General features: G+C 49.3%; 1 protein-coding gene across 1 annotated transcript in view; it reads left to right on the forward strand.

Moving 5' to 3' along the window:
• Positions 1–5,143: 5,143 nt before the first annotated feature.
• The window catches only part of PLCG2 (phospholipase C gamma 2), an 88,851-nt gene continuing 81,455 nt past the window's right edge, over positions 5,144–12,539 (forward strand). Inside the window, exons 1-3 of the mRNA XM_040443417.1 lie at positions 5,144–5,201; positions 6,892–7,058; positions 8,727–8,810. Of these exons, the coding sequence (XP_040299351.1) occupies positions 5,144–5,201; positions 6,892–7,058; positions 8,727–8,810 (309 nt within the window). The remainder of the gene's footprint in view (positions 5,202–6,891; positions 7,059–8,726; positions 8,811–12,539) is intronic.

Below are 12,539 nucleotides of genomic sequence, written 5' to 3' on the forward strand. Positions count from 1 at the left end.
TATTTTCAACGTTTTTTATTTATTTTTGGGACAGAGAGAGACAGAGCATGAACGGGGGAGGGGCAGAGAGAGAGGGAGACACAGAATCGGAAACAGGCTCCAGGCTCCGAGCCATCAGCCCAGAGCCCGACGCAGGGCTCGAACTCACGGACCACGAGATCGTGACCTGGCTGAAGTCGGACGCTTAACCGACTGCGCCACCCAGGCGCCCCTAAAATTATTTTTAATGCTTATTTACTTTTGAAAGAGAGAGAGACAGAGACAGTGCATGAGTTGGGGAGGAGCCGAACAAGAGGGGACACAGAATCCGAAGCTGGCTTCAGGCTCTCAGCTGACAGCAGAGCCCCATGTGGGGCTCGAACCCACAAACAGCAAGATCATGACCTGAGCCGAAGTCGGGTGCTTAACTGACTGTACCACCCAGGCGTCCCTTAAGTTTATTTATTTATTTTGAGACAGACAGAGAGAGCACAGAGCCCAGTGCTGGGCTGAAACTCATGAAACTGTGAGGTCATGACTTGAGTTGAAATCAAGAGTCAGACCCTTCACCCAACTGAGCCACCCAGGCACCCCCCATACTGTTCAAGTCTTAGACAAACTGCTTTACCGTTTCCCACGGCAGGTGCAGACTGACACAGCCACCAGCAGGGCACAAGGGCTCCAGTCTTTGCCACTTGCTTGTCAAGTTACTTTCCTCTTCCTTCCTTCCTCCGTCCCTCCGTCCCTCCGTCCCTCCTTCCTTCCCCCCTCCCTTTCTTTCAAATAACAGCCACTTTAGTGGGTGTGAAATAGTAGCTCATTTTGGTTTTGCTTTGCATCTTCTTCATGACTAGGGATGTTGAGCATCTTTTCACATGCTTTTTAGTTTTGTCTATCTTCTCTGGAGAAATGTCTGTTCAGATCCTTTGCCCATTTCAAAAGTTCACCTCATGATTTTAGTCCTTCTTCAACTTTCAAGCACTGACTCTGAGACACAACATTTTATTTTTCATGTTTATACTGTTATTTATATTACCTTTTGAAAAAGTGAATTTTTTATTTTTATTTTATTATTATTTTTTTTAATGTTTATTTACTTTAGAAAGAGAAAGAGCATGAGCAGGGGAGGGGCAGAGAGAGAGAGGGAGACACAGAATCTGAAGCAGGCTCCAGGCTCTGAGCTGTCAGCACAGAGCCTGACACGGGGCTCAAACCCGCAAACCGTGGGATTATGACCTGAGCTGAAGTTGGACGCTTAAATAACTGAGCCATGCTGGGGCCCCGAAAAAGTGATTTTTTAAAAAATTATTTATAATTACCTTTGAAAAAGCGAATTTTCAAAAAAATATGAAAGTAATTCCTATTAGTTCTAGGAAACTTTATGAATACTGAAAACTAGAAAAAAATGTATAAATTGGATATTAAATGGTAAGCACTGTTAACTCCAGCTATAAATTTTTTCAGTAGACTTTCATCTTCAGCTTTTTACTTATTTATTTTACTTTATCAAAATCTAATTGCACGCACGATCTTGTATCCTTTTCTTCTGTAATTTCTAAATTTTGGAATAATTTTACATTTAGAGGAGAGTTGCAAAGATCTTACAGGGAGTTCCCAAATCCTCCTCCCGCTTTCTCTAATGCTCACATCACGCCTCGTCATGATGTATTTGTCAAAACTGAGAAACCAGCATTGGTATGTGACTTAGAACTGAGCCCTGGACTTTATTTGGGGCTCAGTCTTTTCCCACTGACGTCCTTTTCCTGGTTCGAGATCCAGTCCAGGGGCCCGACGTTACACTTCTTTGTTCTGTCCCTTGGTCTCTTCTGGTCCGTGACCATTTCTCAGTCTTTCCTGACCTTGACACTTCTGAGGAGCACATCTCAGGTATGTTGTAGTACAGCCCTTGGTTCGTGTTGGTCTGACCTTTTTGTCACGATTAGGCTGGAGTGACAGGTAGGCTGCGGCTGCGGGTGTTGGGGAGGAGTATCACAGAGGTGAAGTTCTTGTTCGTTCTATCACATCGAGTAGCGTGTGCTCCCGGTGCGGCTCATCCGCGGCGATGCAGTGCTTAATCACCTGGCCAAGGTGGTGTCGGAAGATTTCTCCTTTGTGTAGTCACCCCCAACCCTGTTCTTGGGGACTAAAGCTCTTGAGTCCAGCCCACCCTGAAGGAGGGGAGAGTTAAAGTGACTTCACCTTGTGTTAAACCGTAAGAACATACATGTTTCATTTCACGTCTTCAGGAACATGATGTCAGTGCCTACATTAGGAATCAACCAATGGAAAGGGGATACTTGGTTTGAAAAGTTGTCTTTTGTGTGTCATTTAAGTTACGTCCAGTTCTTCCTTAGGTTCACATTTTCACCCAGTTGTCTTCAGAGTGAACCTATGACGTGACGCTCATAAGAAGCATTTTTGGGGTCTCTGTAGGATTCTTAGCCTTGTGCCATGGCTCCCTAGTCCCCATTGGGTGGACGTGCTCCGCTTTTCTTGAGTCCTCCCTTCTAGTTGCTGCTCACGTTGGTGGGGGCTCCTTGAGGTCAGAGGTCTGACTGGTTTGGTCTTCCTAGTGTTTGTTGGATGAAAGTTCTACCTTTTATTCCTACATATAACATTGAGCAGATGGAACGTTCTAGCTTTGAAAGAGTTCCTTAAGACATTTCCAGGCCTGGGGACACTGAGTCAAAGGTGTTAGTGCTTTGACCATAACTCTTGGCTAGATTTTTAGAGACCCAGCCCCACTCCATCTTTGAGTCTTTAGAGTTGAGTTGTCTCTTACCTGGGAATTCTGAGGTTGGTGCAAAAGGGGGAAATTTCTGTGGTCAAAATATACCTTGAGGGGTGCCTGGGTGGCTCAGTTGGTTAAGTGACCGACTTCGGCTCAGGTCATGATCTCACAGTTGGTGGGTTTGAACCCTGCATCAGGCCCTGTGCTGACAGCTCGGAGCCCGGAGCCTGCTTCTCATTCTGTGTCTCCCTCTCTCTCTGCCCCTCCCCAGCGCGCACACATGCATGCTTGCTCGCTGTCTCTCTCAAAGAGAAATTGACATTAAAAAAAAAAAATTTTTTTTAAATATACCTTGAGAAAACCCCCTGAGCCTTCTTTGAGGGCCCCTGGAGTTGTGTTACCAGGTGTGAGGGTCACAGGCTCTGAGTCCCACAGACAGATAGCAGCCTCAAGGGCTGGTAGCAGATTGTCGCCTGTGAACATTTCTTTCCCGCCTTTGCCTTTTGCCCCTTGGTATATAACGTTGGATTTGCATAGGCTGAATGCTGCGCTTTATTCTTCACGCTGGCAGGGACAGAGGGCAGACTGTGTTAGGTCTTCAGGAGGCAGAAGGGGGCAGGGGTTGCAGGTGAGAGGCAGGTGTGTGGGTCCAGGTCTGTCCGTCAGCAGGCATGCAGATAGCTACCATGCAGTTAACATTGTGGCCCCAGCACATTGGGACTTCCTGGGGGAGCGGGGCGTTAGCCTTAGGTGTGCAGTCTCCCCTGCACAGATTCTCCTTCACTGGGTCTGGCCTGGGGCTCAAGAATTTGCAGTTCGAACAGACTCCCAGCTGACGTTGGTGCCGCTGGTCTAGGGACCCTACCTGGACAACCAAGCTTCTAGAGCTGCTCTGTCCAGTATGGCGCCCCCTAGCCACATGTGGCTATTTAAATCAATTAAAATTAAATAAAAGTAAAATTTTAGTTCCTCGGTCACGCTAGCCACATTTCAGATGGTCAGTAGCCACATGTGGGTAGCGGCTGCTACATTGCACAACGCAGATCCAGAACGTTTCCATCATCATAGAAAGTTCTGTTGGGCGGTGGTGAGGTTTGAATCTCTGCTTGGACACTTACTGGTTGCGTGAGTTTGGGTAAATTACTTAATTTCTCTGTGCCTTAGCTCTCTAATCTGTCTGTAGAAGAGAGAGAATAGTTCCTGGTGTGAGGTTTCAGTGGGTCAGTATGTGAAAAGCATTTAGGCGGTGCCTGACTTATGTTGGGCACTGACATAGGCTTATTATTGTTCTTCTTGCTCTAAGAAGCCTAGGGTGGTGGAGACGTTGATCCAGCCTCAGGGGGGGCAGATAAGTTTCCTGGGGCTGCAAACCCCGGGCAGCATGGTAAGGGCTGCTGGGATGCGGTGCTGTAGGAGCTGGGACCGTGCCAGGCCGACAAGGGAAGATGCCACCATGGTAGAGTGATGTCTTCCAGGGAAGACGGAGGGCCCTTTGTGGCCCATGGCGGGGGTCATGTCTTGTCTTCCTTCTCCAAAGGAATCGCCCTGGTTCCCAACCGGCTGTCACTGGCCGAGCCTGTAGGAAGCAGAGTCTAAAACGTGGGTTTGTGTGTGGGAAGCTTACTGGGCTGGGTGTGGGGGTGGACGGACACCTGTGGGTGTGAAGGGGGTAGAAGGAGGTGGGCTGCCATGGTCACAAGCACGGCCTGTAGAGCGGTCCTCCGTTGAGGTCATCAGAGAGCTGCTCACTCTGACTGACTAGTCATTGGATGCTGGATGGGACCCTGGTGAGGCACTCTCTTCATCTCATGACAAGTCCCAGACGGGGAGAGCGGTGAAGTTGGGGCTGCTGGGTTCCTCCCCTCCAGCACCTGGGGAGTCTCCATGCTTGTTCTTGCTCATGGTCAGGCTCTGCGGTGCACAGCCACAGGCCCCGGGGATGGGGGTGGGAGTGTGGGGAGGGGAGTGGGGTGGCAAAGTCCCAGCACGGGAGCCCAAGGAAGCTCTTTGCCCCCGCCCCCACCTTTTACCTGGGGGCTCAGCTGTTGTGCGGTAAGGTGGGACTTCCACAGCCGGTGGATTCAGATGCCCCGTTGCTCAGTGTCTCCTTACCCCAGACCCTGTATTTGCTCCATTGGCTCCCAGCCCCCCTGTTTTGGTGCCTGATGTGGGGAGGGTTCTTGGCCCTGTTTCTGCCTCGAGGTTCTGGGTCCCCGAGGGGACTCTGACCTCTTCCTTGGTCCTGGATGAGCGCTGCAGGGACACCAGCTTGACCAGACCCCCTCCCTGTCCCGTCTCGTGGTGCCAGCCCCTGCTGCTCTTCTCTGTTCATCCTGCCCTGGCCGGGTTCTTCCTGGACACCCCCGGGGGCTGGGTCAGGATGGGGGTCTCAGGCAGCCTGCTTGATTCTGTGCCCAGCCAGCCGCTCCTGACATGGGTGCTCTCAGCGTCTCTGGGAAAGCCCTCAGTGCAGGCCCTGAAATAGTGGGCGGTAGGGAAGCATCTTGCAGGTAAAGGAGTCTGATGTTAGGGGGGGCTGTTAGACTAGAGGTAAAACGGCTGGCCATGGGGACACTGAGATGGCCGGAGTCCCAGGTAGTCGCCTCCAGGGGCAGCTGCTGAGTAGAACATGCTGCTTCCTTCCGGATGTACCGGCAGAGGCCGAGTTGGCAGCGTTGGGGAAACTGGGCCATTTTCTGCCCACATCCTGGGCAGGCTTCCTTCCTTGGCCGTGCACAGCCCTGTCCAGCCTGACGTCTCCAGAACACAGAGCAGTTTTTGTTGACCACACCAACAGCTCCCCCGGACCACGGTCTCTCACTCTGCCAGACTCTCGGCTCTGTGGCCACAGGGGTCTGGATCTCATGCCCTTGACCCACCACCCTAACCCCATATACCTCCCCACCGTTCATGCTGTTCCCAGAGGGGAAGTAACATGCGGTGGTTACAGGCAGCTGCCCTGGAGTCCACGTCCTCCACGTCCCAGCTCCCAGCCTCTCTGAGCCTGTTTCTTCAGCTGGAATATGGAGGTGCTAACGGTGTCCGCCTCGTAAGGTGGCAGGGCATCGAATGAGTGTGTGTGTCCCTGTCCCCTGGAGCGGTGCCTAGCATTGAGTATGCGCTATTTTGGTTTCAGCCGTCACTGCTGTTATTATTGCTAGCACGGTTATTTCTTTTTTACTTTTGAAACGTTTTATTTTCGAGAGACAAAGCACGCGAGCAGGGGAGGGGCAGAGAGAGAGGGGGACAGAAGACCTCAAGTGGGCTTTGCACTGTAAGCACAAAGCCTGATGCGGGGCTTGAACTCAGGAACCCTGAGATCATGACCTGAGCCGAAATCAACAGCTGGACGCTTGACCGACTGAGTCACCAGGTGCCCCAGTATGGTTATTTCTTTTTTAAAAACAATTTTTTTAATGTTTTACTTATTTTTGAGAAAGAGGGAAACAGAGTGTGAGCAGGAGAGGGGCACAGAGAGAGGGAGACACAGAATCCGAAGCAGGCTCCAGGCTCTGGGCTATTAGCATAGAGTCTAAAGTGGGGCTTGAACCTGCGAATTACAGGATCATGAACAGAGCTGAAGTCGGATGTTCAGCCGCCTGAGCCACTCAGGTGTCCCCAGTACGGTTATTCCCTTTGCTCGGAATGCTCTCTCCCTTTCTTGGCTCTGAACCTGAACTTGCCACCTGGCCTAGCAAAAAACATGCATGAAGATTTCTGTGATGTGGTCCAGATGACTGTACATTTTGGGATTTGATTCAAACCCAACCTCTGCCGTCACCCAGCTCTGACCTCGAGCAGTGTGCCCTCCCTCCTCAAACACCACCCCGTGGCCTGTTCTGAACCCTGAGGGTGGGTGATGCTTACTGTGTTGGAGTGTCAAGTGTAGTGAGGGGTTAGGTAACGTTATTGCCTGCCACATCGCAGGTGCTTGAATAAGGTCAGCTCCTTCCCTCTCGCCCTCTGGCCTTCATCGATCTCCCCTTCATTTGAACCCCTGGGACATTTCCTATCTGCAAAGCTTTCTGGGCACAGGGTTCTGCTCACCCTGTGAATCTCTTAAGTGACCTGAGTCCGCGGCCATCCCTGAAGTGTGGAGACCAGCCTTGCACATCGTGGCATCAGCCCCCTGGAGCCCAAGGTCTCTTGTGTCCGGCCCGTCTTCTCACGGGGCTCCTGAGGGTGGAGTGGATGGGAACAGCCGGTCCCTCTACCGTTGAAGCCCCTCGAGGTGGATAGAGCTGGGGTTTCCCTCTTTTGCAGCATCAGCCTCCGGGAGCTGAAGACCATCTTGCCCCTGGTCAACTTCAAAGTGAACAGTGCCAAGTTCCTCAAAGATAAGTTTGTGGTAAGTTTCGTGGTTTGGCCTGGTGATTTTGTGAATTTAGGGTCGCTTAGCCTTTGAGCCCCGCTGAATGGTGCCCAGGAGAATCCTTCACCTCCTGATTCCTCTGTCTCAGTTGAGACAGAGGGACCCCCCTGGAGGTCGTAGGCCCATGTTTGCAATCCTAGCAGACAACATCCTCCTTGAGGACCACGTTTGCTGAGCTGCTTGACTTGGGATGTTCCCATGGTATAGCCTTCCCTTTCCCTCACCATCGCACAGCCTGCTTTCCTTCAAGTAACGTTGAACACGTGGGTTTTTTTGTTTTGTTTTGAAACTATCATGGAAGGTTCCTTACATAGGTTGTCAGGGATGTGGCATCTTGTATGCAAGTCCTCACAACATACTTGGAGTTAGCTCTTCTCTGCCCGTCCCCCCTCTTCCCCCCACTTCCCACCCACCCCTGCTCCCCGCCATCACTTAGTTTGTTTATGTTCTTGCATAATGGAGCTTTTGGTAGATCTGTGGCAGGTGGTGACTCTAAGAGTGGGGGTGTAGAGTAGGGCGGGGGGACTTTCTTGAGTGCATAAGAACGGAGGTGATGGGTAGGCACCCTTTGTGGTGCTCTGAGAGGTCCCGACCCTTGTCACAGAGCCCAGTGACTCTCCATTCTGCTGGTCCCAATTGCAGGACTCACACGGCCTTGTCAGTGGCAGCCCCAGGTACAGGCTTCCTTAGCCAAGAATGTGCATTCATTTCTGTACCAGTGAGCTCTTGGAAGAGTTAACCCACCTTATGGCTATCAAGCCATCTTTCGACCTGCCTAAAACTATTCTAACTACTCCAACTATTCTAAGAAGGCAGAAACAGAGGTGGGAGAAGCATTCACCAATGATGACCACATCATAGGAATCTTTATATTTTTAAAAAATGGATTTATTTATTTTGAGAGAGAGAGAGAGCACGTGCTCCCTGGAGGGGCACAGAGAGAGGGAGACAGAGAATCCCAAGCAGGCTCCCTGTTGTCAGCGTGGAGCCCGACATGAGGCCTGAGGCCATGAACCATGAGATCATGACCTGAGCCGAAACCAAGAGTCAGACGCTCAGCCGACTGAGCCACCCAGGCAGCCCCCTGCAACCTGGCTCTTTATCAAGCCTTTACTGAGCAGGCGATACGTAGACCTTACTGATTTGGTTTCAGGGAAGTCCTAGGGAGGGTAGTGGTAGTTTTCCCATTTTACAGATGAAGAAACTGAGGGTCTGAAAGGTTCAAGTAAATGACCCAAAGCCATTAAGCAGTTCAGGGGACAAGCCTTGACTGGAGTTGAACTCTTAACTCCAAAGGCCTCCTTAGTTTTCCCTGGCTTTTAGAATGACCTATATGTACGGACCCTGCTCTAGGTCTAGATTTGGAAATGTCTCCTGCCCCCAGAAAGTATTACTGCCCTTGGGATTCTGGCCGAGACTCTTTTATTTTGGGGTTCAAGGCCAGGGCCTTACCTGGTGGGACTCCTGGTGGTTATGTTCTTTAGGCAGATACATTCGGAAACCTATGAACAGTTTGACTTCAGAAGACTGTGAGTTTGCTTTCAGCCAGTGCTGTCGAAGGGCGGTCCTGCCTGTTAATAGTGGAGCGGTGTTCTTGGAGGGAACCTCAGAGACCGAGTGGTTACTTTTTCTTTTAATTTACAGGAAATCGGCGCTCACAAAGATGAACTCAGCTTTGAGCAGTTCCACCTTTTCTATAAAAATCTTATGTTTGAGCAGCAAAAGTCGGTAAGACGATTCTTGGGCAAGTGATCAATGATGTTTTCGTTTTCCCTGTGTGTCAAAGTCCAGCACGCTCCTAAGAAACCCACGAGAAGCGTTGAGCGTCCCTTCTAGTCAAGGAAGTAGACCGTGGGAGTGGCTGCGACGCGCTGTTTGTGTCTGTTAGGTTGGCGTGAGAGAGCTGTGGGGAAATCGGAGCGGGGGGAAATGGCTCTTTCATACCTTCTTGGTGGGAGTGTGACCAGTCTTGTTGGAATTTAATCTGAGCCTATTAAGAAGTTCAGCTAACTCCACTGCATGATCTCATTCTGCAAAGGAAATTTATCAAATTATGAAGAGTAACCATCTCTGGGTAGAGGGATTATGTGTGTGTTCCTTCTTTTTATGCTTTTATTCATTTTTTAATGAGAATAATTTTTTATTCGGATAATATGCCATTTTAAGATAAGATGTGCATACGTTTTGACCTGACGGTGGCATTTTGGGGACTCTGTTTTAGACAAATAAGGGCACTGGGACCTAGGAATTGAGTGGTAGGGTGTTAATTGCAGCATTATTTATGCCAGCAAAACAGCTGGGAGCCTTCTGCATGCTTCTCAGGAGAGAAATGGCTGAGTAAACTGTGGTCCATCCATAGCACACAGCATCATGCAGCTGATTATGGAGCCTGAATCTGTGTGTGTGTCGATCTGGAGGGATGTTCATGGTGTTTTGTGAGCAAAACCAGCAGCAGATTCACGTGAGGAGCCAGGTCTGATAAAAAACAAAACCAAAACCTGCATAGAGTAATCCCCCTCCATATGTCAATGTGTGTTTTTATGTTTAATGTTGATCTCGTGTATGCCCTGAAGGGGTTTAGGAGGATGGGCAGGAGAGATCACTGAATTTTTCTTTGCACACCCCCGTTTTCTCTGACTCATTCCAAGGAGTACATGACTTTTGGAATAAAAAGAGAGTCCCATAGGGGCGTCTGGGGGGCTCAGTTGGTTAAGCATCCAGCTCTTGGTTTCTTCTCAGGTCATGATCTCGAGGTTCGTGGGATCGAGCCCCGCATCAGGCTCTGTGCTGGCAGGGTAGAACTTGCTTGAGATTGTCTCTCTCTGCCCCTCCCCTGCTCTCTCTCTCTCTCTCTTTCTCTCTCAAACATACATTTTAAAAAATCCCATAAAGCGTAGAGCTTAAAAAGAAGGATTGTTCAGTGTAGTGCATGGAGCACAGTGCCTGGCAGGCAGCACACATCCCACCAACAGGAGGTTGTTGGAAAAGGGCTTTGCAGGTAGCAAGGGTGGGTCCAAAGCAGGGAGAACATAGGACTTGGAGCCAGAGGATCTGGTTTCTCCTATGAGCTGTGTGATCTGGGGCTGGTCACGCATGATTCTCAGCCTCAGTCTCTTATCTGTGTAATGGGGACGGGGATTCCCACCGGGCTCTAGGGAGCATTGAATGAGGGCTGTGGGTGGGGCAGTCAAGAGTGCAGGCATTTTTAAGTGATGAGCATGAAAATCATGAGAAGACACTTATTAATTGCCTTCTGCATGCAGGCCTGCAGGTGGGCACAGGGTGAGGCTTTCTGATGGGTGACTGCTGGCCATCTGCCTACATTGGGGAAAAAATACATTATTTAATAGAGTAAAAAAATTCTACTTCACTGGGGTTGTTTTCATATATTACTTCTTGATTTGCCAAGGAGAGTAGGAAGACTATAAGCTTTGGGGATTGAAAGACCCGGATGTCAGCCCCTAAATTGGCCTTGGCTGACCAGGTGATTTTGAGGAAAGACAACTTTTTGTCTTTCACTCAGCCACCTTTATAAAATAAAGGTGTTCAATCAAGCCGTTGCTTATAAAACTTTAAAAATTATGTAACTTTCCTATTTTTTTAAAATTTTTTATATTGTTATTTGAGAGAGCGATAGAGAGCAAGCAGGGGAGGGACAGAGAGCGAGGGATATGGCATCCCAAGTAGGCCTCACATTGCTAGCACAGAGCCCGATGTGGGGCTCGAACTCACAACCTGCGAGATCATAACCTGAGCTGAAGTCAAGAGTCAGATGCTCAATGGCCTGAGTACCCCCAGGCACTCTGTTCCCCTTTTTTATATGAAACCTTAAAAAAAAAAGCTGGGGCGCCTGGGTGGCTTAGTGGGTTAAGCGTCTGACTTCGGCTCGGGTCATGATCTCACGGTTTGTGAGTTGAGCCCTGCATCGGGCTCTGTGCTGACAGCTCAGAGCCTGGAGCCTGCTTCGGATTCTGTGTCTCCCTCTCTCTCTGCCCCTCCCCATCTTGTGCTCTCTCTCTCTCTGTCTCTCTCTCTGTCTCTCTCTCTCTCTCTCTCTCTCTGTCTCTCTCTCTCTCTCTCTCTCTCACAAAAATAAATAAACATAACAAAAAATATTTAAAGAACTGCATACAAGCTGATCAAAACACTTCTTAGGCCAAAATCTGTAACTTTGATTTATAATCAGTTCTTGAGAACAGTGAAAACCTTTGATGACAATGCACAAGTGAAATCCAGAATGACAGTTGCAGACAGCAATTGTCTGCAGTTGACCAGGATTGAAAAGAAGCTTGATTCACTCCAGATAAGTAGTTGCAAACAATTGTTTTTATAGTCAGTTGCCTTGAAATTTCAGGATGCTGTCTCATCAGACAGAGGGCAGGCAAAGCTTGAGAACGAGGTTTGCACAAAAGCTGTTTAATCTGCCCACACAGGTTAGCCTGCTGGCGGTCTGTTTCCACTGTGATAAAATTCCACCCGAGACTTAATTCAACCTGCACTGTCGTTAATGTCCCTTTTTAAGGCTAATGCGTGTGTGTTTGAGAGGGAGAAGGAGGAGAGAGAAAGTTGAGTCTGATTTCTGCAGAATCCCTGAATCCTCTGGGGGTGTCTTGGATTGCCCGGTTTTGGGTGGGGAAACGCCCCATCTGTACCAGAGGCTTCTGTTGGCCCGAACACCACCTTTAGCCTGCATTCTGTTGTACTTGGCCTAATGGTTTAAGTGTTTCTTGAAATGAATTGCCTACATTTAAAACTCAAGAAGTTTCATATTAATATCTAGATTTTTCTGCTGCTTTAAAAAAAAATGGACATCTGGCTATCTCTGGGTCCTTCCTGAGTTCCCCACGGGGATGTATGAGTAGAAAGGAAGCATGCATTCTCTGGTTTGCCCCAGCTCTCACCCACCACCCATTTCTCTCTGCTAATTTACCTTGCGTACCAGGCCCCACCACTTGATCTCCACCACTGGAGGGTATAACTGGCTTGGAATTTGAATAACAAAACCCCAAGCTTGATAGATAGTTAGTGGCCAGCTTGAGAAACCTCACTAACTCCGGTGTAGGTAAATGCCCCTCCCCTACTGTTAGCACATAATTTACTTCCTGGGCTCCTTGCTGGCTGCACAGAGGAGAGGAAAGCAATAGATATATGCTCTTACAGGCTCAGCTGGATTTCCTAGCCTCTTCTGGGGAGATAGGGCTGTTTAGGGTGATGGACAACCCCCAAGCCTAGACCCAGGAGTGGGTTCATGCTAAGCAGTACCTGTAGGTTTCCAGCTTGGGGTAACCAGTTCCTCCTTGTGTCTAACCACCTGCTTACATCGCTCCTGTCAAGCCTCAAAGCTTCTAAAATTTGGGTAGCCGCAGGAAGAGAAGAAAGTTAATCCCATGTGTTTCCCTGGGTGATGGGCCTCTAACTAGGCTGTACTAACAATATTATAAAAAAAGATCCTTAGCG

This window comes from Herpailurus yagouaroundi, unplaced genomic scaffold, assembly GCF_014898765.1.
Source record: "Herpailurus yagouaroundi ecotype Mexico unplaced genomic scaffold, PumYag 190, whole genome shotgun sequence".
Taxonomy (NCBI): domain Eukaryota; kingdom Metazoa; phylum Chordata; class Mammalia; order Carnivora; family Felidae; genus Herpailurus; species Herpailurus yagouaroundi.